The 24,825-nt window shown below is 45.6% G+C and overlaps 1 protein-coding gene across 1 annotated transcript in view; it reads left to right on the top strand.

Annotated features, from left to right (window-relative positions):
• Nucleotides 1-24,825, top strand: part of DNHD1 (dynein heavy chain domain 1) — an 82,369-nt gene that overhangs the window by 43,530 nt on the left and 14,014 nt on the right. Inside the window, exons 15-28 of the mRNA XM_017893625.1 lie at nucleotides 2,113-2,240; nucleotides 2,342-2,540; nucleotides 2,930-3,024; nucleotides 3,611-3,818; nucleotides 6,640-6,765; nucleotides 7,086-7,183; nucleotides 7,304-10,190; nucleotides 10,387-10,564; nucleotides 10,734-10,926; nucleotides 11,105-11,393; nucleotides 21,255-22,863; nucleotides 23,042-23,250; nucleotides 23,455-23,659; nucleotides 23,735-23,837. Coding sequence (XP_017749114.1) covers nucleotides 2,113-2,240; nucleotides 2,342-2,540; nucleotides 2,930-3,024; nucleotides 3,611-3,818; nucleotides 6,640-6,765; nucleotides 7,086-7,183; nucleotides 7,304-10,190; nucleotides 10,387-10,564; nucleotides 10,734-10,926; nucleotides 11,105-11,393; nucleotides 21,255-22,863; nucleotides 23,042-23,250; nucleotides 23,455-23,659; nucleotides 23,735-23,837 — 6,527 coding nt within the window. The remainder of the gene's footprint in view (nucleotides 1-2,112; nucleotides 2,241-2,341; nucleotides 2,541-2,929; nucleotides 3,025-3,610; nucleotides 3,819-6,639; nucleotides 6,766-7,085; nucleotides 7,184-7,303; nucleotides 10,191-10,386; nucleotides 10,565-10,733; nucleotides 10,927-11,104; nucleotides 11,394-21,254; nucleotides 22,864-23,041; nucleotides 23,251-23,454; nucleotides 23,660-23,734; nucleotides 23,838-24,825) is intronic.

The following is a 24,825-nucleotide window of genomic DNA, read 5'->3' as shown; positions in this document are numbered from 1 at the left end:
AAAAAAAAAAAAAAAAAAAAAAAAAAAGCTATCTAGGACATTATTAGGTCAACTGACAAAACTGAAATATGGACAGTAGATTAAAATATTGTGTCAATATAATATATGAAATTGGGAATTGAACTGTGGTTATATAAAAGAATATCTCTATTCTTAGGAAATGCATACTCGAGTATTTATGTAACTTGCCCTTAAATAGTTCAGAGAAAACATTGTGTGTGTAAATATGTGCATACACATGCCCATGCACAGAGCATGTGAATGCAAATGATAAAGCAAATGGGTAAAATGTCAACAAAAGGCAAAGATAAACAGTATAGATATATATCTATACCTATGGAAGATAGAAGGTACACAATTTTTTTTTTTACTACTTTTTCCTACAACTTTAAAGATCGGAACTCATTTTCAGATAAAAAGTTTTAAAATGCATCGAAATTATCAAGTAGATACCACAAAATGTCCATCAAAGGACATTTGCTCTTAATCCCCAGTTTGTTTTTATCTTTTCATGTGTTTGGAGATATCATGTCTGCTCTTTCTTACAGATGAAGTTGTTTATTTGTCCAATATTTGATGTTGAAACAACTGCTGTCAAAGATTATATGGGACTCTAGCCATATCTTTGAGTTTAGACAAAGACTGGAAGAATTCAGATTTACTGTCATTTTACTTTTTGTCAGATCAGAGCTTTGATAGCCTAGTGATTCCAGCTTTTTAATATTCTGAGATCTCCAAAATGGATGATGTGCACATGTGTAAGATGCATAAGGCCCAGCGTTTGGGTGTGACTCTATCACTTTTTGTCCCACTCAAGTTAATGAGATGTCTGTTGTCTTTTAAGTAAATTGCAAACCTCGATACTATAATTATTGTTAATTATAAATTCCTTTTGACACATATCTCACAACTGACTATAAATAATTGATTTAATTGATTAAGAACTAATGTAGTACCCTGTGAGATGAAGGGGTGGAGGATAATGGCCAGAGGTAAACATGACAGGTCCTCTATGTGGGCCAGATCTTTTTTTATATTCATCTTGCTGAACTTTCTCTTGGGCTGGCAGTTCATTCACTCATTCATTCATTCATTCATTCAACACATATTTGTTGACAGACCACTGTGTACACTAGGCTTGAGGTACGTCAGTGAACAAATGACAAAACGCTTTTCTTGATGAACCCAAACTTCTAGTTGGGAGAGAAAGACAATAAACAATGACAATAACCAAATTCTGTAGTATATAAGAAAGTGATAAGTGATAGAGAAAAAAAAGTAGAACAGGGTAAGAGGGGTCTAGAATGCCAGGGAGGGTATCTAGGAATTTTTAACCAGATAGCCTGCATAGGCCTCATTAAGAAGATGCTGTTTGGCTGGGCTGGTGGCTCATGCCTATAATCCCAGCACTTTGGGAGGCCGAGGCGGGCAGATCATGAGGTCAGGAGTTCGAGACCAGCCTGGCCAACATAGTGAAACCCTGTCTCTACTAAAAATACAAAAATTAGCCAGACGTGGTGGCATGAGCCTGTATTCCCAGCTACTCACGAGGCTGAGGCAGGAGAATCACTTGAACCCGGGAGGCAGAGGTTGCAGTGAGCTGAGATCACACCACTGTACACCAGCCTGGGTAACAGTGCAAAACTCTGTCTCAAAAAAAAAAAGAGAGAGAAGATGCTGTTTGAACAAAGACTTGAAGTTGGTGAGGGCATGAGCCATGTGATTCTTTGAAAGAAGAGTGTTCCAGAAAGAAAGAAACTGCCAGTCAAAGGCCCTTAGCAGGAGAGTGCATGCCTGGTGCATCTCAGCAATAGTAAAGAGTCCGGTGTCAGTAGACTAGAATGGAGTGAGTGAGATGGAGACTAATAAAAGAGGAACTCTTCCCTTTCACTGCCATCACATTTTCTCAGATGGTCTTTCCTTGGAGTAACTGTTCCTTGGATTAACCCCACCTCCATTGTTGAGCCAAACAATTTGGAACTCCACTTCCCCTATCCCCAACCATCACTTTCTGGACCCTACCTCTGTCATTATGGGCTCTTGACTGATCATTCCACCACCCCCCTACCAACACTGCAAGCAGCCCAGGTCTCAGTCAGTCCTCCCCCACAGAGGATGAGACTCCTGTGCCCTTGCCAATCTGTGGGACACGTCCTATTGTGCAGCAGCAGCGCATATGGCACCTGTACCGAGTCATCTCTGAAAACATCAGCGAGTGGAAGTGCATGGCTTTTGCCAAGGTGCTGACACCCTTCCTTGGAGCTCTTGTCTGGGAGTGGAGGACTACAGTGGTGTGGAAGGGGAAGAGTCTAAAGCTGACAGTGAGCTCTCCTCCCTGCAGTTCAGCTTAGCTATGGCCCAGGAGAAGACAGAGGGCTGGCTGACAGAGGCAGCACGGATGAGCACAACGCTGGGGCTGAACAGCCCTGTGCTGCAGCACTGTATGCGCATCCTGGGGGAGTTTCGCAGCTACCTGCCCCTGCTCGCTAAGCTGGGCAGCCTCCAGCCACAGAGTCTCAACAGCCAGTGTCTCCTGCGAGGTATGTTTGGTTAATGTCAGAGGAGGGGGAAAGGTTAGAGCGATGCAACAACTCAGTTTCCTGCTGCTCCTGCTGGAAATACCTTTCCTCCCCAGGTTTGTCCCTACCTTTCCCACATATTACAATCTCTTTTCCTCAACTGGGACAAAAATTTTTAACTTCCCTTACTACCTCCTCTCTGCTGATGGTGGCTGGGCTTGGGCTGGGGCCTTACCTCTGGGCTCTGAGTTGTGCTCTAGACCTTGGGTTCTAAACTGTTGACTCTGTGTTGTGCTCTAAGATCTGCTATCTGGGGTCTGAGCTGGGCTGGGCTGGGCTTGGGATATGGGATATGGGCTGGACTCTGCCACATACTGGGTGTTGCTCTGACTTGTTTTCTCTACCACCAGCCCTTGGGCTGGGCAGTCTCCAAACTATAGAACTCCTAACGCTGGGCCAGCTGCTTACTTATCCACTGCTGGAGTTTACAGATCGAATCAACCAGGTGGGGCCTGCAGTACAGGGGCGAGAGAAGTGGTCCAAAGCCAGGACCTGTAATAAAGCCAGTCAAGGCCCAGCAGTCCCTTTAGACAAGAGGGTGGTGGGTGTTTGGCATGTGATTTAATGGGGGTTGAGACTGCTAACCTGCCTGAAGGGCAGGAGCAGTTTCTTTAAATCTCCAGATGGGGATTCCCTGGGTGCTTCCAGACTCCCTGTGACTGAGAGTATGTCCCTGATGGGGGAAGGAAGTGGGTGGCAGCCCCGAAGTTGTGGGTGAACAGAATGGCAGGTGCCCCCCAACACTTATCTTGTCCCCAGAGGGCATGAGCTGATTGACGTATTTGCTCAGCTGGAGCCTTGCAAAAGTAGGTGGGGGTTCCAAAGCAGTGACCCCAGGGCAAGGTAGTTAGATGCTACTGATGGTCTATCTTTGAAGCCTGATGGTCCCCCTCTCCCTTCATCTCTGAGACCTCCACTCTCCTGAGCCCTGACCCTTGAGTTCTGCCTCAGATCCAATCCCCAAGTCCCAGCTCCAAGCCTATCCCCTAATCAGTTACCCAATCCTGGTTCCTGAGACCCAGCTGTTCCAGGTCTGGCAAAATGAAAACGAACGAATTCATGCCCAAGAGACTATACGGCAGTTGCAGCGGTACTGGGAAGTGCGCCAGCTGCGCCTGCTCAACTTCATCCTGCATGTACCCTACGAGCCCCCAGCCTCAGAGCGCTCCAAGAGGCAGGTGCTCCGCAGCCCCCAGTGGGAGGTAGTGGACAAAGATAGTGGCACCTTCATCCTCTCAGGTGAGACTCAGTCCTTGTGACCTAGTGAAAGCCCCCTGCTGGGGGCCATTTTCATCCACCATATCCATCAAGCCCTGGCAGATCTGATTCTCTAGCCAGGGCCCCATCCTTACTAGACAGCCTGAGACAGTCTGTTCTGAGACAGTGTCTTCCATGTAGCCCCCTACTGTCTTAATCTCCTTGTGATCCCCTTCCCCTAACCTGTCTCTACTCAATGCCTGGGTCCTTCAGCAAAGGTCCTTCCTCCCCTTTCTGCCTACACTCAGAAATTCCTCATGGTCAGTTATCTACACCTTTCAATGCTCTGTCCTCTAGATTGCACCCTGCTGTCTAATTTTATGCCTCATTCATTAATTCATTTCTTTATTCTCTCCCTCATCAAACCTGCATCCTCTGTGCTAAACTTTACACAGGAGACCTTGAGACTTACAGACAGTATCCCTGTCCCTCAGAGATTTCTGAGTCCAGTGAGAGACAGACAATATTATAGGGATAAACAAAATGGAGCACCTTACCGAGGGCAGTAGAATCTCAGAGAGAGGACCAGCTCAAAGAACCAGAGAGAGAATCAGAGAAGTCTTCTTTAGGTAGAGGCCTTATGCTGACTCTTTGAAGGAGTAAGAGTTTGCCAGACTTGCCAGGTGAGAAGGGCAGACCAGACAAAGGGAACAGCATTTACATAAGCATCCGAGATGATATAGCTGGGGCATTGCCAATAGAGGAGAAATTTTCTTATTCAACACAACTGGAACCCAGTTGGTGAATCCAAAATCTAATGATGCACACATAGTTTAAGATTTTTATTTTAGCAAAATATATGCATGTACATTTACTAACCTTTTAAGCTAATGACAAGAGCTTTTATTTGATTTGATAGTTCCTCACTGCCTTTCTTGCATTAATGCATTATCTACTATTTCTGCTTTCACTTTCTGTAAAGCTGGGCAGCAACATGAAGACACTTTTAAAGTCCCTATGAAGGGAAGGGCCTTAGCTGCAGGAGCTGGGCACTGTATGGAGAGTGGGAGGTGGGGAGAGGACTTCCAAGGAGATTGAGACAGTTGGGAGTTACATAGAAGACACTGTCTCAGAGTCCAGAGCTTTTCTAGATTTTTATTATAAGTTCCCAGTTTATAAAAAATTGATTTGCCTATACCTGATAGCATATGTTTAATCAGTTTGCCTTTACTGAAGCTTTCTGTGGTTTCCATAGAAACAGCAACTTTTCCCCCACCAATGTGTCAGTGGTTGTTACAATATTAGATTCAACTCTTTACTTACAATCACAACATAATTGACATAAATAGATTTGCAAACACACTCTTATTCTTAGTGTGCACACACTTTAACTAGTGGAAGCAAAAATGTTTGTATCTTCTAAAGAATAGCTTGAAATCTGTGAGTTTCAGTTCAGTTAGGGCTTTAGTCGGTATATTTGATGGTAAGAATGGGGAGCATGAGCTTCTGTTTCTATTTCTCTGTGGCTGGATCCCAAATAATAGTGGAGGAGGAGATGGAGCAGATGGAACTGGAGAGGATCAGATCATGCAAAGTCTTGTGGGTCACATTAAGAATTTACTCAATAACATGAAAACAATAGAGAGTCACTGTATGTTTTTTGTGGGTAGTAACATAATCAGATTTTAGTTTAACAATGTCATTCTGGTTTCAGTATGGAGAATGGATTGAAAGGAGGCAAGGAATGGCAATTGAAAGATCAATTAAGGGATGACTGGTATAACCCAAGTGAAAAATATAGAACTTGAGGTCTGTGTGGATATGCAGAGGAAAGTACACTTACACAGGTAGCTGTGTGGAGGGCTGTGGCCTGCATCATATCCCATAGGGCATAAAAGATGGGCCTCTTTGCCTTCTCACATGGGGAAGAGTAAGGGAAGGGGATAGACAGTTTTCTTCCACCAGGGATGTCTGGAGAATTTTACATCTGTCTGAGTAAACCTCCTTTCTTGATTGTTCTCTCATTTTTACCCCAATTAGTGTCCCTACCTCATTTCCAGCTCTAGTCTCACCAAGCACTTGTGGCATGAAGGGATAACTCTTTAAGCAGCACCAGGGAGCCAAGTGCTAAGACTGGAGAGAAAAGTTTGTTCTCAGCTTCTCTACCAGGACCCCTTTTAAGACAGAATGGGCATTTTTGCTATAGAAATATGACGTAGGGTCTTGGAGCCATTGAGCCCTCTTCCCAGGCTACAGGCCCTAGTTCTTACAAAGCACTTCCATGGAGTTAGCTTGATACTCACAGCAGCTAGTCAGGGAACTCAGCTGGCCTGGAGTCTGCCCACAGTGCCTTGGGAAAGGAGGAGCTTCTTTTCTCACCATTTTGAGACCCAAGTGCTTTATAGGCTCTACATATTGACTGATGGAATCCTTAAAGGCAGAAAGGGCAGCTGGGCATGGTGGCTCACCATGGTAATCCCAGCACTTTGGGAGGCCGAGGTGGGTGATCACCTGAGGTTAGGAGTTTGAGACCAGCCTGACCAACATGGTGAAACCCCATCTCTACGAAACATATAAAAAATTAGCCAGGTGTGGTGGCACACACCTGTAATCCCAGCTACTCAGGAGGCTGAGGCAGGTGAATTGCTTGAACCCAGGAAGCATAGTACAGTGAGCCGAGATCGTGCCATTGCACTCCAGCCTGGGCTTTTTTTCAAAAAAAAAAAAAAAAAAAAGGAAAGAAAAAAGATAGCAAGGGCATCAGGGTCTCTGTAACTGCCTCTCCTGGAAGGTGCTCCTGGTCTGCTCTTCTCTCCCCCAGCCCCGGCCCTTGCCCCTGCCAGTTCAGCTTTTTCTGTCTTAGATTACAGCAACCTGCAGGATTCCATCCAGGAAAGTCTTCAGGTGTTGTCCAAGATCCTGGCCATCCAAAAGTCAGGAGACTTAAACAAAATAGCTTTAGAGTGGATGGCCATCATGCATGGCCTGGGTAAGTGCAGGCCTCTAGTCGGGCTGATGGGTGAGACCTGAGGCAGGATGTCCCAGAGGGATGGGAGTGAGAGGTGGAGGTTGGGTGGGAGAAGATATGAAGAATAGAGTGAGGACCTCCTTCAGGGCTGTTTCTTGGGATGAAGAGACCAGGTTTTTATTCACAGTGAAAATTTTTTCTCCCTCAAGCAGAGTCCCCGAGTCCTGCTGGGCAGAGTATTTTGCTTGGGCTGGCGGGGCACCTGAGAGGTCAGGAGCAGGGTGGACTCCTCTGCAGAAGGTAGAACCCTAGTGTAAGCATTTCTCTGGCTGCTTACACAGGTGCCCTGCTGGAGGTGTGGCTGACTTTCCAGCAGAAGTGGATTTTTCTGAATAAAGTTCTGCATGAGATGAAGATCCAGTTTCCTAATGCTGACCTGGTAGGGAAGGGGGTTAAGGCAGAGAGGGCAAAAAGGGTTCCTGAATAGCAGGGCTCTGCGTGGGAAAGGGGAGCTGCCACTTCATATTGGCCCTCACTTTTATCCTCTCCCCCACCACAGAACTCTCGTTTCAAGGTCATGGACGACCAGTATCGAACCCTGATGCGCATCTCTGTAGCTGACCCCATGGTTCTGTCACTTGTAGTGCCCAGTGCCAAGAGGAGCCCTTACTTCCAAGGCCAGCAGCTGCAACAACTGCTGCAAGCAGGATCGGTGGAGCTGGAGGGCATCATCATGACTCTGGAGAGCGTGCTCTATGGAGTGTGTGCTCACTTCCCCCGCCTCTTCTTCCTTAGTGACAGTGAGCTGGTAGCCCTGCTGGCTGCTCGACTGGAATCATGCGAAGCCCAGCTATGGGTACGACGCTGCTTTCCTCATGTGCATGGTGTGAGGTTCAAGTCTTGCCCAACTGGTGAGAAAAACATGGATGACTGGGAGTCAAGCCCAAACGCACAGACTCAGGTGGAGGCACTTGCAGTGCTAGGGGCGGGTGGGGAGGAGGTGAAGCTGCAGGGTCCCCTTCCTCTGCATCCAGATCTCCCTAAGTGGCTGGCCTCTCTGGAGAAATGTCTGCGCTTGGCACTGGTGCACATGCTGCAGGGCTGTGTGACTGCTCGCCTTGCTCAAGGCCCATCTCTAGGTGAAGCCCTCAAGCAGCTGCCCAAGCAAAACAAGTTGTACCTGCAACTGTATGTCCAGCACTGGATCGATTTAGTCCAGACCTTCCCATGGCAATGTGTGCTGGTGGCAGAGGAGGTGGTATGGCGGGCCGAGATGGAGGAAGCTCTGCTTGAGTGGGGTACCCTGGCCATGGTCTCCGTGCATATGCGCAAGCTTGAGGTACTAGTGAATTTTATGCGGGCCCAGAGGGCTTCCCAAGGTGGACAGTCCCTGCCTTCTGTCCGCCAGACCAGCCTGCTCAGTGCCCTGCTGGTCATGGCAGTGACTCACCGGGATATAGCACAGCTGCTGGAACAGCACCAGGTCAGTGATCTCACAGACTTTCACTGGGTCCGCCAACTCAAGTATCACTTGGGTTCACCTCACATAATCCCCAAAAGCCCCCTACAGAGTCTTAAGACTACTGCATCTTCTGAACACTCTCTGTCACCAGCAGCATGCTGGATAGATGTGCTAGGCAGGTCCTTCCTGTACAATTATGAGTACTTGGGACCTAGACTAGGGCCTCTACCCAGCCTCCTGCCTGAACGGCCAGCACTGGTACTATTATTGGCCCTAGAGGAGGTGGCCTGTGGGACCCTACTGGGTCCTAATGGTGTGGGCAAGAGAGCTATAGTGAATAGCCTGGCACAGGCCCTGGGCCGCCAGCTGGTGATGCTGCCCTGCTCACCTCAGATACAGGCTCAATGCCTGAGCAACTATCTGAATGGTGCCCTGCAGGGTGGTGCCTGGCTGCTGTTGGAGAAAGTTCAGCAGCTTCCCCCTGGCTTGCTCTCTGCCCTGGGCCAGCGCCTGGGCGAACTACACCGCTTGTATGCCCCACTGTACCAGGAGGCTTCCCGAAACACAAGCACCATAGACCCCACCCAGCCCCAGCTCCTTGGCAGTGGCTTCTTTGAAAAACATCACGTGTCTATGCGCCTTGGCTATGGCTGTCTCCTGGTACTGCGTGCCCTGAGCTCTGCTGTGCCTGCCAACCTGCACCTGCTGCTGCGGCCTGTGGCATTGGCATTGCCTGATCTGCGGCAAGTGGCAGAGCTGACTCTGCTAGGTGCAGGGATGCGGGATGCCTTCCAGATGGCTACCCGCCTATCCAAATTCTTCTCTCTAGAGCATGAGCTGGTGTCTGGGCCCCTGCCCTGCCGCCTGCCACTGCTCAAGCAGATACTGGAAGACACAATACAGACACTAAACGTGACCAAGGAGGAACCGAAGTGCCAGCAGCCTCGCAGCCTAGCTGCCATTGAGGAGGCTGCCCTACTGCATGCCCTACTGCGCTCACCACTGTTTAGCGTTCTCAGTGGTCTCCACCTGCACAACCTCCGAGGGCTGCTGTGTGTGCTTTTCCCTAGCGCCAGCCAAGTGCTGGCAGAAGCTATGAGTTACAAGCTGATGAGGGCACTGGTGGTGGAGGAACTGCAGCAGGTAGGTCTGCATCCCAGCCCTGACATTTTGCGGTCCTTGGAACAGTTGAGCCAGGCCCTGAGCCGGGCCTCAGGCATTCTGCTCCTAGGCCCTGCAGGCAGTGGCAAGACCACTTGTTGGCACAGCTTATTTAAGATCCAGAATCGGCTGGCAGCCATGGAGGACACCTCAACCCAAGGCTGCCAGCCTGTGGAAATTACCCACCTGTACCCCAGTGGCCTCAGCCCCCAGGAGTTCCTGGGATGGCTAGAGGGCTCCTGCTGGCATCATGGCATCTTCCCCAAGGTACTTCGTGCAGCCGGCCAGTGCAACAACATGGGCCAAAAGAGGCAGACAGAGGAATCAATGGGGATCCAACACTGGATAATATGTGATGGAGCCTCCAGTTCTGCTTGGCTAGACTCCATCACTTGCCTCCTGAGTGAGCTGCCGCAGCTTAGTCTCCCCAGTGGACAGCAGATAGCACGACCCCCAGGCACCTTTCTCTTGATGGAGGTGGCTGATGCAACAGGCATGTCCCCCACAGTGGTAGGCTGTTGTGCTGTAGTCTGGTGTGGTGGAGAGCAGACTTGGCAGTGTATACTTAGTGCCCTGATGGCATCCCTTCCCTATGAGTACCGCCTGCAGCACCAGACAGTCGCTGAGCTCAACCACATGGCTGAAGTTCTGGTGCCTGCAACATTCCGATTCCTCGCGCGCCAAGGTGTCAGCTCTCTGCTGCAGGTACACGGGCAGCAAGCTGTTTGTGCAGGTGTGGCAGAAGTTACCAGCATGGCACGCATCTTGCATAGTCTGCTTGACGCCCACCTGCGCCTAAAGGAGGAGAAGGCCCCTGGCCCAGGTGGGAAGATGGAAGGGCTGGCTTGAGAGAGATGGAGCCTTAAGGGTAGCTGGGGTATATGGCTGGAGCCTGGGGCATGTGTTCTTTGGTGGACCTGGGCCAGGAGTGAGAAGTAATAGTGTCAACCTTTTTTCTTTCTTTCACCTTCCACCTTCTTCTACTGGGGCTCCTATCGTGGCCCTGGCAACTTTTGCAGAGGACCTCAGCTGTAGTGATCCTGTGGCCCAAAGTTTCAGGTCTTCAAAAAGCAGCTTTCTAAATCAGTCCCAGGTTGACAGTGACGATGTGCCAAATAAGTGCAGGGAACACTTGCTGGCTGTCAGCAGTTTTCTTTTTGCCTTGATCTGGGGCTTTGGAGCCCACCTTCCCTCCAGGTACCTACCGGGATGGGGGATGGGAAATGCAGAGGGCTGAGATGGACTGGCCCATGGAAGTAAAAACCCACATGACATCACTGTTAGGGTATGGTGGAGTGTGTGAGTGTGTCATAAATGGAAGTGTTGTAACTGTCTGACGCTTTTGCCTGTGTGTCCATCTGAGCAGGTTCTGGCCCGTCTTTGATACCTTCATAAGGGATTCTATTAGTCGCCTCTCCAACTACCCAGAGCCACCACCCTCAGCCTTGGTGTTTGATCTACATGTAAGCCCTGAAGATGGAACACTGGTCCCCTTCACTGGCCAATACCTGAGCAGCCACATCAAAGGAACTTTGGGCACCTTTCACCCTTCTATCCAGGTATGAGGACAGTAAGGCAAGAGCTAGGGTTAGAACTTCAGGACTTACTTTTGGGGGTAATCCATGTTCGAAGATCAGCTGAGGCCCACTCTAGGACAAGTCCCCTAGACTTTTATTTTCAGCTAGATTACTGTCTTATACTGGAGGTGCTGCACTAAGTCCCACTTCTGTCCTGCAGACTGAGCGGCTCTTGTATGTGGTGGACCTGCTTCTGTCAAGGGGGCAGCCAGTGCTGCTGGCTGGAGAGGCAGCAACAGGGAAGTCAGTCTTTGTGGAGGTGCTGGTAGAGCCACATCACCCTTACATATACAGCCCCATCCACCCTGCCCTCAGTTCCACCCACCTCCGTCTCCTGCTGAGCAGAGGAATCCAGGGCCAAACACAAGCCAGCCCACCGCCTGGGCATCACCAGGATTCTAAAGCCTCCCTCCTCTTCTTGCTGGAGGATCTGCACCTGGCCACTTCTGGTGAGGAGTTGGGAGGAGGGAAGGAAGGAGCTACTGTCATCTCTTGAGATTATAAAATCCCTAGCAATATTCACTGATTCTCCAATATATGTCTATAGATCTAACTTTAGTGTTCTGTTCTTAATATCTTCTCATTCTACATATGCTCCCTGAATAATCCCATCCACTCTCGTGGCCTCTTCTTTGCTTTGACTGCTAAATCTCTGTCTCCAATCTCGCCTCTTTTCTAAGCACCAGATCTGTATATCCAGCTGTCTACTGTACGTCTCCGCCTTGTTGTCCTGTTGGTACCACAGATCCAACCCTGAGCTCATCATCTCCCCGCTGCCAAAATCTGCTCCTGTGTGTCCTCTTAGTTGCACCATCCAACCAGTCATGTAAGCCAGAAATCTTGTTGACATCTCTTTCTTCTTCACCAATATCCAGTCACCATGTCTTTTCAATCCTACCTCCTACATATTTCTTGAATCTTTCCACTTATTTCCATGGTTCAGATGATCTTTACTTGGAAATCTGACAAATGCTCTTACAAAGCTTTCTGTGATGAGGCTTTCTTCTGTGTCCTCTTACACTCTCTCTAATTGGGCTCAACAGGTCAGGCTTCCTTTACACCCTGGGATTGCTGTCTTCTCTGCCTTCTTTATGTGGATAAATCCTACATATTCTTTCTAAATTACCTAAGGCAGTAGCTTCTCCAGGAAGCCTGATCCATAGGCTCGGTTAGATATCCATCCTGTGCTCTGTACAATAACCTGTGATAACCATGATTTCATGATTGTATGCTTGCCTGTCTGTCCCTTTCGCCACACTTGGAGATTTATGAGAACAGAGAACAGAAATTTGTCTCATTCATTTTGATAGACCCAATAGGAAGTAAGTGCTCAATAAAAGTTTGTAGAAAACAAGATAACAAAGGAAAGGAGAAAAATCGTGATGAAAGTTTGGGATACTAAAGTGTAAAGTTTCTAAAGTGGTGTGCCTCTAGATGATGACAGCTTCTAAATATGGCCATGGGATTGGGAAGTGAATTTTAGGTAGAGGTTGTTGGAGTCAAGGAAGTCAATGGGCTAAAGCATTGGATAGTCTATCCAGTTAAACAGCGAAGTCTCTTATGAGATGTAGAAAACTTGAACCAGATGTATTAGTACTTAATAATAGCTGGTACAATTTATTGAATATCTACTATGTGCTATATGATATGTCTGTGTCATCTTCAGTGCTCATAAAAGCCAAGTAAGATGGAGAATTTTTGCAATTATTTTAAAGATAAAGAAACAGACACAGAGATTTTATAACTTGCCCAAGATACCCTAGCTATTAAGTGTCAGAACCAAGATTAAAATTCAAGTGTATTTGGTTCCAAAACCTGTAGTTCCTTCCAGCTATATTATTTGGTCTTTGTAGTGAATTTGCACAAAATTAGAGACAATAGAAGGAGTAAAGAGTGGTACAGTCAGATACGTGAAGAGATTTCAGCTGAGAAGAGACTTCAGCAACATTGTAGAGTGAAGAATATTACTACTGGCAGAATGTAAAAGATGTCCTTGAGTGACAACCACCAAAACATCTAGTATAAAATAAAAAATGAATAGACATGCCAACAGAAACCCCCAGAAAATAATGTGACCTGCTGTCAAGAAGAAGCAAGCAATAGAATAGAAACTCACCCTGAGATCTAGCTATATGCTGTCCAAAAGATGCACTTTAAATATTAAACACAGATAGATTAAAAGAAGTTTTGTAATGCAAAATATTTACTGCAGAAATAGTTTGCATAAGGAAGTTGATGTGGCAATATTAGTACCAAAGCACTTTAAGACAAAGGATATTACCAGAGATAGAAAAGGACATCTCATAATTAAAAGATTCAACTCATCAGAAAGACAGAAGTCTTAAATGTGTCCACACCTAAAACAGACATTTAAGTATATGAAAAAAAGCCAATAGAAACAAAAGCGAGACAGTAAATCTGAAAACATAGTAAGAAATTAATATGCTTCTCACAATAACTGGTAAGACAAGGAGCAAGAAAGTATGGACTTTAAAGATCTGAATAACACTAGCAACACACTGACATTTACAGAACATTATACTCACCAACTGCAAAATGCACCTTCTTTTCAAATGCACATGAAACATTCACCAAGATAGACCATATGCTGGGTTATAAAATAAGTCTCAACAAATTTCAAAGCATTAACATTTTAAATATTTTATCTGACCATAACAATACAAATATTGATAAGATGCCTAGAGAATTTCCAAGTTATTTAAAATTAAAAAACACACTTCTAAATAAATTACATACCAACAAAGAAATGACAAGAGAAATTAGAAAATGTTTTGAACTAAATAATAATGAAAACAAAGCATATAAAAATTTGTAAGATGCAACTAAAGGTTATAGTTCTGAATATCTATCTTAGAAAGAAAAGCTTGGAATCAATGACCTAAATTTTCAGCTTAAGACTCTAGAAAAAGAAGAGTAAGTTATACCCAAAGCATTTAAAAGGAAATCAATAATAAAGATCAGAGCAGAAATCAGTGAAAAACATACAAACAATGGAGAATATCAACAAAGCCATATTTTGTTTCTTTGAAAAGATAAAATTGACAATCACCTGTTAACACAAATCAAGAAATAAAAGGAAAACATAAATTTTGAATATCAGGAATGAAAGAGTTTTTATTAAAGATATTTAAAAGTATACAAAGGGAACCAGGGCCAGGCAGTGTGGCTCATGCCTGTAATCCCAGCACTTTGGGAGGCTGAGGAGGGCAGATCATGAGGTCAGGAGATTGAGACCATCCTGGCCAACACGGTGAAACCCCGTTTCTACTAAAAATGCAAAAATTAGCTGGGCATGGTGGCATGTGCCTGTAATCCCAGCTACTCGGGAGGCTGAGGCAGGAGAACTGCTTGAACCAGGGAGTTGGAAGTTGCGATGAGCTGAGATCACACCACTGCACTCCAGCCTGGCGACAGAGTGAGACTCCATCTCAAAAAAAAGAGTGGGGGGAGCCAGGCATGATGGCATGTACCTGTAATCCCAGCTACTAGGGAGGGAGGCCTACGCAGGAGGATTTCTTGAGGCCAGGGGTTCAAGACCAGCCTGGGCAGCATAGTGGGACCCTCATTTTTAAAAAAAAGAGTTTTAAAAAATGGATAATAAGGGAAAATTATGAAAACTTTATGCTAATAAATTTAGTAACTTAGATAAAATGGATACATGCTGTATTAGTCTGTTTTCACACTGCAATAAAGAACTCCTTGAAACTGGGTAATTCATAAAGAAAAGAGATTTAGGCCGGGCGTGGTGGCTTACGCCTGTAATCCCAGCACTTTGTGAGGCTGAGGCAGGTTGATCACTTGAGGTCGGGAGTTTGAGACCAGCCTGGCCAACATGATGAAACCCCATCTCTACTAAAAATACAAAAATTAGCTGGGCATGATGGGGGTCACCTGTAATCCCAGCTACTTGGGAGGCTGAGACAGGAGAATCGCTTGAACCTGGGAGGCAGAGGTTGCAGTGAGCCAAGATCGCGCCATTGCATTCCAACCTGGGTGACAAGAGTGAAACTCCATCTCAAAAGAAAAAAAAAGTAGGTTTAATTGACTCACAGTTCCGCATGAATGGGGAGGCCTCAGGAAACTTAAAATCATGGCAAAAGGCGAAGGGGAAGCAAGGCACGTCTTACATAGCAGTGGGGTGGGGGTGGGGGGATGAGGAGACGTACCATCAGATCTTGTGAGAACTTGCTCACTATCATGAGAACAGCATGGGGGAAACTGGCCGCATGATCCACTCACCTCCCACGAGGTCCCTCCCTCAACATAGGGGGATTACAATTCAAGACAAGATTTGGTTGGGGACACAGAGCCAAACCATATCACATGCCTTACAAAAACATAACTTGTCAAAGCCTGACCAAAAGAAGAAAAATAATAGAAAATGAACAGCCTCATACCTAAGAAAAGTTTGAATGCATAATAATAAATGTTTCCAGTCCCAGATGGTTATACAGTTGAATTATATCAAGTATTTAGAAAAGGAAGTACAACTTACACATACTTTTTCAGAAAACGGAGAATACTAAGCCATGACGAAGACATTTCAAGAAAAGAAATAAACTGTTATCTTTCATAAACCTAAATGCAAAAATAAATCCTCACTGAAATATTATTAAATAAAATTCAGCAACATACAAAAATAATAGCATCTTAAGACCAAATGGAGTCTATCCTGGGAAGGCAAAGCTGACTAAACATTGAAAAATCAATCAGTGTAACTCACATTAACAGAATAAAGGAGCAAATGAGTAAGTAATGTTAGTAGATAAAAATCACTTGACAAAATTCCAACACTATTCCATAACTCCCAGGATATTAGGAATAGAAGATAACTTTCTCAATTTGATGAAGACCGTCTATTATACTTACAGCTAAATACATACTTAATGGTTAAATATTGAATACTCTCCCCCTAAAATCAGTTAAAAGGCAAGAACATACTCACTGATTCTATTCAATATTTTACTGGAGACCACATTGATGCAATTAAGAAAAATAAATAAAAGCTTTTAAAATTAGAAAAGACAAGTTAAAACTGTCTGTATTGGCATATAATATGATTGTCTACATAGAGACCCCAAAGAAATATTTGTCTAAAACCCCATAAAACTACTACAATAAATAAGTCATCAGGGTCACAGGATACAGAACCAATCCATTGAAATCGTTTGTATTTCTATATCCTAGTAACAAACCATTGGAAATTGAAATTTTAAAATATTACTTAAAAGTCATTTAAAGGCCGAACGCGATGGCTCAAGCCTGTAATCCCCAGCACTTTGGGAGGCTGAGACGGGCGGATCATGAGGTCAGGAGATCAAGACCATCCTGGCTAACACGGTGAAACCCCGTCTCTACTAAAAATACAAAAAACTAGCCGTAGCCGGGCGAGGTGGCGGCGCCTGTAGTCCCAGCTACTCGGGAGGCTGAGGCAGGAGAATGGCATGAACTCAGGAGGCGGAGCTTGCAGTGAGCTGAGATCTGGCCACTGCACTCCAGCCTGGGTGACAGAGCGAGACTCCGTCTCAAAAAAAAAAAAAAAAAAAAAAAAAAAAAAGTCATTTAAAAGGATAAAATACTTAGGAATAAATTTAATGAAAAGCATTCAAGATCTGGACACTGAAAATGACTAAATATTGCTGAGATAGAGGAAACTTAAATAAATGGAAAAATTTATGATGTTCATGGATCAGAAGAGTCAGTATCAATAAGGTCCTCGTTCTCCCCCAAATGATCTATAGATTCAATGCAATGCCAAGCTAAATCTTAACAGATTTTTTTGGTAAGTTGACAGACTTATTCTGAAACTTATATGGTAATGCAAAAGATCTAGAAGAGCCAAGCAACTTTGAAAAAGAATGAAGTTGGGGCACCTACACTAGTGATGTTAAAACTGGCTCTACAGTTGTAATGAAGAGAGTATGGTATTGGTATAAGGATATACATATAGACTAATGGAATAGAACAGAAAATCTGATAAGTATTCATATATGGCCAGTTGATTTTTAATAAATGTGCCACGATAATTCAATGGGGGGAAAGGATAGCCTTTTCAAAGAATGGTACTGGAACATCTGGATATATGCATGGAAAAAAATGAACCATGTATTCTACCTCAAAATATAGATAAAAATAAATTATAGATGGATCACAGACCTAAATGTAAAAGCTAAAACTATAAAATTTTTAGAAAAAAAGTGGAGAAAAATCTGTGTGACCTTGGTTAGGCAATGATTTCTTAGGGCACAAAACCTAAATTTTATCAAAATTGAAAACCTATGTCCTTCAAAAGACACTCTTACGAAAATGAAAAAATAAGCTATTGACAGAGAAAACACTCATGATACATGTATCTGACAAAGGACTTGAACTCAAAATACATAAAAACTCTTACAACTCAATAAGAAAACAAACATCATCCCAATGTTTTAAATGGACAAAAGACTTAAACAGACAACACTTCACAAAAGATGTATGAGTGGCCAATAGTATACGAGAAGATGCTTGATACTATCAGGCATCAGTGAACTGCAAATTTAAACCACCATGTGATAATTAAGAAGACTGACAATAACAAGTGTTTTCAAAGATGTAGAGCAACTGAAACTCTCTCACTTTGATGGTGAGAATGTAAAATGGTACATCCACTATAAAAAAAATGCCAGTTTCTTAGTAAATTAAATGTTACTTAACATATGACCCAGCAATTCCACTCTTAAGTATTCATCCAAGTAAAATGAGAACCACATATCCTCAAACTTAGTATACATGAACGTTCACAGTAGCATTGTTCTGTATAATGGTAAATCCACATATACACCCAAATGGCTCCAGGTGGTGGCAAGAGATAAGAATTTAGAGGCACCTCTCTCCCACCTAGCCGACTAGTTCCCTGCTTTCCCCCCTTTCCTTTAAAAACAGGCATTTGCCTGAAAACTTAAAATGACCCACACCCTATTTCCTTATATATACTGCCAGTCCCTCCCTCCATTCCTCCTTTCCTCCCGCATTCTCTCTGTCTCTCTCTCTCTCTCTCTCTCTCTCTCTCTCTGACTCTTCATTGCTGCCTCAGGTGACATGAGGATGGAAGACTGACCTCCTGGCTCATTATGCCCTCCTTGCACAGGATTAAGTAAAATCTTTGAACTTGTTTCCTGTTGTTGCGGTGTATTGAATTTGTCCTTCTATCTAAAGAATCAGAGCAAGCTTTCTGTGTGAAGGACTCTCTGGTCACAGGTCAGACAACTAGGCATTAGGCAGTCCATCAGATAAAAGAAGTATCCTGTGAAAGGCACACTGTAAACCCCACACTCAGCTCCCCTTTATTTCCTGTTAGGGCAGGGTTGTTGGCTGCTCTGGTACTAGAACACCAGTTTAACTGGGGCTCTCAGAAAATACTACTCAGGAATAAAATGGAACAAACTACGGAAACACTCAAAATGTGGATGAGTCTCAAAACCTGCTGAGTAAAAGAAGATAGACATGATCAAGTATATACTGTATGATTCTATTTATTTGAGGTTCTAGAACAGACAAAGCTAACCTATAGTGATGGAAATCAGATCAAATAACAATGCCTGTGTTGGTGGTGGCAGGGGATTGATTGACTAAAGGAGCATGAGGAACTTTCTAGGGTGATGAAAATGTTCTAAATATCATTGGGGTGGTGATGACACAGGTGTGTGCATTAGTCAAAACTTGCTGAACTGTACACTTAAAATGTATACATTTTGTTGTATATAAATCGTGTCTTAATAAAGTTTGTTTTAAAATTTATTATTATTATTTTTTAGAGACAAGGTCTCACTCTGCCACTCAGGCTGGACAGTGCGATCAGAGCTCTCTCAAGCTCTTGTGCTCAAGTGATCCTCCAGCCTTAGCCTCCCAAGTAGACAGGTCTACAACACACGCCACCAGGCCCAGCTATTTTATTTTCATTTTTTGTAGAGACAAGGTCTTGCTATGTTACCCAGGCTGGTCTTGAACTCCTGGCCTCAAGAAATCTTTCCATCTCTGCTTCCAAAAGTGTTAAGATTACAGGGGTGAGCCACCACACCCCAGCCTAAATTTGATTTTTTTGTGTGTACATGTGATATAACTCTATTCTCTTTGAGTGAAATGATTGCGCTTTCCTCCTAATTGTGGTCAGATCTGGTTTCTATCCTTCTCAGCTTCCAAATAGGATAGGGAGCTAGGATCTAGGGAGAAGGAGAAGAGATAGGAACTAGGGAGAAGGGAGAAGAAATTCCTCAATTTTAGGGAGAATGTGGGGAGGGAGAATAGCTTACTCAAATGTGATCGAGTCTCAACATGTCAGATTCACAAAATTCCTTTAGAACCATGTGTGGCAGGAATAGAAGGAACAGACTGATACTCTCATGTGGACTTTTACATGTCCTCATTATTATTCCTCATGTCCCATAGACCCAGAGAAGAGCTGCCAGCCAGTGTTGGAGACTCTGCGCCAGGCCATGGATGGCACTGTGTATGCCCACAGCACCTTGGAACTGCAGACACTGCAGCCTACAGTCAATTTCCTTGCCACTGTCACAGTCCCAGGCTACTGTGAGCGCCCACTGTGTCCACGCCTCTTCCGACTCTTCACAGTCCTGGCCCTGGAAAGCATGACCCAGGCCACCCTGCTGGACAGACATGTGCCTATTATTCAGGCTTGGCTTGAGCGTTTCCCTTCTGTGGAGCGGGAGTGTGCTCTGGCACGAGCCCTAGTTAGGGCCTCAGTAGAGGCTTGGGAGGCTGTGTGCAATTGCTTCATGCCTTCACCCCTCCACCCACACTACCACTTCTCCCTACACTCTGTGAGCCACTTACTGAGCAACCTGCAGCTGCTNTCCTTTCCTCCCGCATTCTCTCTGTCTCTCTCTCTCTCTCTCTCTCTCTCTCTCTCTGACTCTTCATTGCTGCCTCAGGTGACATGAGGATGGAAGACTGACCTCCTGGCTCATTATGCCCTCCTTGCACAGGATTAAGTAAAAATCTTTGAACTTGTTTCCTGTTGTTGCGGTGTATTGAATTTGTCCTTCTATCTAAAGAATCAGAGCAAGCTTTCTGTGTGAAGGACTCTCTGGTCACAGGTCAGACAACTAGGCATTAGGCAGTCCATCAGATAAAAGAAGTATCCTGTGAAAGGCACACTGTAAACCCCCACACTCAGCTCCCCTTTATTTCCTGTTAGGGCAGGGTTGTTGGCTGCTCTGGTACTAGAACACCAGTTTAACTGGGGGCTCTCAGAAAAATACTACTCAGGAATAAAATGGAACAAACTACGGAAACACTCAAAAATGTGGATGAGTCTCAAAAACCTGCTGAGTAAAAGAAGATAGACATGATCAAGTATATACTGTATGATTCTATTTATTTGAGGTTCTAGAACAGACAAAGCTAACCTATAGTGATGGAAATCAGATCAAATAACAATGCCTGTGTTGGTGGTGGCAGGGGGATTGATTGACTAAAGGAGCATGAGGAACTTTCTAGGGTGATGAAAATGTTCTAAATATCATTGGGGTGGTGATGACACAGGTGTGTGCATTAGTCAAAACTTGCTGAACTGTACACTTAAAATGTATACATTTTGTTGTATATAAATCGTGTCTTAATAAAGTTTGTTTTTAAAATTTATTATTATTATTTTTTAGAGACAAGGTCTCACTCTGCCACTCAGGCTGGACAGTGCGATCAGAGCTCTCTCAAGCTCTTGTGCTCAAGTGATCCTCCAGCCTTAGCCTCCCAAGTAGACAGGTCTACAACACACGCCACCAGGCCCAGCTATTTTATTTTTCATTTTTTGTAGAGACAAGGTCTTGCTATGTTACCCAGGCTGGTCTTGAACTCCTGGCCTCAAGAAATCTTTCCATCTCTGCTTCCAAAAGTGTTAAGATTACAGGGGTGAGCCACCACACCCCAGCCTAAATTTGATTTTTTTGTGTGTACATGTGATATAACTCTATTCTCTTTGAGTGAAATGATTGCGCTTTCCTCCTAATTGTGGTCAGATCTGGTTTCTATCCTTCTCAGCTTCCAAATAGGATAGGGAGCTAGGATCTAGGGAGAAGGAGAAGAGATAGGAACTAGGGAGAAGGGAGAAGAAATTCCTCAATTTTAGGGAGAATGTGGGGGAGGGAGAATAGCTTACTCAAATGTGATCGAGTCTCAACATGTCAGATTCACAAAATTCCTTTAGAACCATGTGTGGCAGGAATAGAAGGAACAGACTGATACTCTCATGTGGACTTTTACATGTCCTCATTATTATTCCTCATGTCCCATAGACCCAGAGAAGAGCTGCCAGCCAGTGTTGGAGACTCTGCGCCAGGCCATGGATGGCACTGTGTATGCCCACAGCACCTTGGAACTGCAGACACTGCAGCCTACAGTCAATTTCCTTGCCACTGTCACAGTCCCAGGCTACTGTGAGCGCCCACTGTGTCCACGCCTCTTCCGACTCTTCACAGTCCTGGCCCTGGAAAGCATGACCCAGGCCACCCTGCTGGACAGACATGTGCCTATTATTCAGGCTTGGCTTGAGCGTTTCCCTTCTGTGGAGCGGGAGTGTGCTCTGGCACGAGCCCTAGTTAGGGCCTCAGTAGAGGCTTGGGAGGCTGTGTGCAATTGCTTCATGCCTTCACCCCTCCACCCACACTACCACTTCTCCCTACACTCTGTGAGCCACTTACTGAGCAACCTGCAGCTGCTGCCTAATAGAACAGGCTCCCGAGGCTTTGTGGACTATCCCAACCACCAGGAGCACTTGCGCCGGGTGTCAGGCCTGCGTGGCACTCGTCTGACCATTATGATGGCCACACGCAACGTGGTGCGTCTTTGGTTGCATGAGGCACAGAGAACCTTTTGTGACCGGCTGGACAGCCCTAGGGAACGCTCCTATTGTGCCAAGCTGCTCCTAGTAGTAGCTCAGAGTGTCTTCTGCTGTGGTCCAGGGCCCCAGAACCTGGGCAAGGACCATGAGGAGGATGAGGAGGAGGAGGAGAGGGTACCCGAAGTAGAATCTGAAGGGGAGTTGGCCCAGTGGGAGGACTTCAGCAACAGCAACAGTGAAACAGAGGAGGAAGAGGAGCCTTATGGACTTCAGGTCGCCACAAGCTCAAATTCCAGTGACCCAAGTCTAACACCATCTATAGGACCAGTAAGCAGAGGGATGAGGGAAAGCATAAGTCACAAGATAAGGCAAGAGAAAGGCACAAGGGCGTCCAACTATAGGCTCCAGGTAAGGAGATCATTCAAGACTCGGTGGCAGAAGGCACCCCAGATGGACCTGGTCTCACCCCTGTTATTACCAGTGCTACTACTACATCCCCAGGAAAAGCCCTCAGATGTGGTCTTCAGTCAGGAGCTGACACTGGGGCCTAACTCTGAAACCCCCAACTTGTACCTGGAACGGCAGTGGGAGAAGCTAGAGGAGCAGCTGGCCACCTCAGCTGCTCAACTGAAGCTGAGCTCCCACCTTGCCCAGTGTCATTCCATGGCACAGCATGTGGCCCGCCTGGTCCGGGTGTTGGCCAGGCCCCGGCAGCATGGCCTGCTGCTTTCGGGGGCTCTGGGTACTGGGCGCCACACTGCCATCACTCTGGCTTCTAGTATATGTCAGGCCCATTTCTTTCATCTACCATCTGGGTCAGAGGAGGCCATTCTCCAATGTCTACGAGATGCCAGCTGGCATGCTGGCTTGTTAAGCCAGCCAGTGGCTCTATTGGTACCCAGTGGTGTGGATCTCACTACACTTCATCGCCTCCTGGCCCTGGCAACCTCAGGCAGTTTCCCTGGCGAGTACACAGAAGCAGATTTGGACCGCATTGAAGAACACTTCCCCAGGGAGAACCTTGGTGTCAAACAGAACATCAAGAAGGAAATGGTGTTGCAGAGGTGAGGCCAAGAACCCCATACCCGAGTCTGCTCTGCTTTTACTCTGTCTTGGCCAAAAGGAATTCTGTGGGCTGCCATGAGGGCTGAGAGATTGGGGCTAAGTGGTCTGGTTGGGACTAGGGCCAAGAGGGACAAGCAAAGGTAAAGGGGAGGACATTAGCTGAGCCCTGGCCCATAGGTTCCACCAGCAAGTGTGCAGCCACCTTCACCTGTTCTTCCTGATTGGAGATAAACAGGCCCACAAGCAGCTGCCCTCCACCCTTTTCCTGAGGCTCCTTCAACTGGCCACTGCCAGCATTGACCGCTATGAACCCTGGGACCAAGCTGCCCTGGTCAAAGTGGCCCAGCATCACCTGGAGGGTGCTCGGAGTCTACCCCTTGATGATGGTGAGCCCTTTTTACTTGTCCTTACCACTCATCTTTACCAGGCTCTAATGAGGGTTATTACCTAGATCAATCTCTCTCTCCCTCTAGAGCCTACAGAGCCCCCTTCACATTTCCTACCCTTCTTCTTGAGCTAGGAGAGGATCCCTTTCCTTTCCTGTTTTCCTACAAGCTTACGAAGTGAGGCTAAAGCCATGCCCATTGCAGGCTCCTGGAAGTACCCAGACCTCCAGGCCTCAATTCCCAGTGTGGCCAAAGCCATGGCTCTTATCCACCTTTCGGCCACCCACTACCATGAGCACCTGTGCCCTGCATTGCCACTCGTCACCCCTAAGACCTTCCTAGACTTCCTGGACACTTTCCTGATGCTGCAGCAACAGACAATCCTGAAGATTAAGAACAAGGCCCAGTGGTGAGTGGTCCTGTCCCCTGCAATGGAGCTCCTTCTGCTCCTTTGGGTTTCCTCACCAGCACATTGTATTTCCAGGGTCCAGAATGCCTTGGAGAATCTGAGAATGCTGATTAATGAGCATGGTACCCATGCCAATCTGATCTCTGACTTGGAACAGCAGCTGAAAGCCTCCAGCAAAGTAAGGAGACGATTTTGAGGCTTCCATTATGGTGTCAAAGCAGAAGCCCAAAAGGGGACTTGAAAGGAAGCAACCAGAATGAACCTTAGTTCTTGTCCCCCTAAGCTTCCCCTTCCCCTAGGAAATCTCTCTAATCTCTGCTGCCTCCTCCTTTACAGCTTAGGTTCAAAAGTTTCCCATGACACAGCTAAGATCAGATTGATTCTTCATAACGTGTGAAATCCAAGCATCTGCTTCTGGTTGCCCCTAGTACCTTGATCATGAGAAGTTCAGTATGCTTTAGATTCCCATGGGGGTTGGGGCAGGGATTACATCTCGGTCACCACTCACTCACCTCTTAGAATTATCCTCTTTTTCCGTAGCACTTTGTCCCTATACCCTTTCTTCCACAAAAGCACCAAACAAACAAAACTGTTGTGTACAGTGAGGACATGTAGATGGGTGATGGCAGCAGGGAGAAATTTATGCTATAGCATAGAACCACAAGTAGATTTATAATGGTATACTAGACAAGAGTGTCCTGAATTTTCTTATTCACCCTCCTCTACCAGGCATTTTCCAGTGACCAACTTTTCCTTTCCTCTCTCATCTCTCTAATACCTGCTCTACAATGTTTCTGAGCCATCCCATTTTTCCTTTAGCACACCCTTCTAGTTGAAACCTCAAAACCTTTTGCTGTCCTCCACTCCTATTCAACATAGTGTCGGAAGTTCTGGCTAGGGCAATCAGGCAAGAGAAATAAATAAAGGGTATTCAGTTAGGAAAAGAAGAAGTCAAATTGTCCCTGTTTGCAGATGACATGATTGTATATTTAGAAAACCCCGTTGTCTCAGCCCAAAATCTCCTTAACCTGATAAGCAACTTCAGCAAAGTCTCAGGATACAAAATTAATGTGCAAAAATCACAAGCATTCTTATACACCAGTAACAGACAAGCAGAGAGCCAAATCAGGAATGAACTTCCATTCACAATTGCTTCAAAGAGAATC

Source organism: Rhinopithecus bieti, unplaced genomic scaffold, assembly GCF_001698545.2.
Source record: "Rhinopithecus bieti isolate Rb0 unplaced genomic scaffold, ASM169854v2 scaffold_24049, whole genome shotgun sequence".
Taxonomy (NCBI): Eukaryota; Metazoa; Chordata; class Mammalia; order Primates; family Cercopithecidae; genus Rhinopithecus; species Rhinopithecus bieti.
The sequence above is the reverse complement of the archived record's forward strand: the minus strand, read 5'-3'. Positions and strand labels throughout refer to the sequence as shown.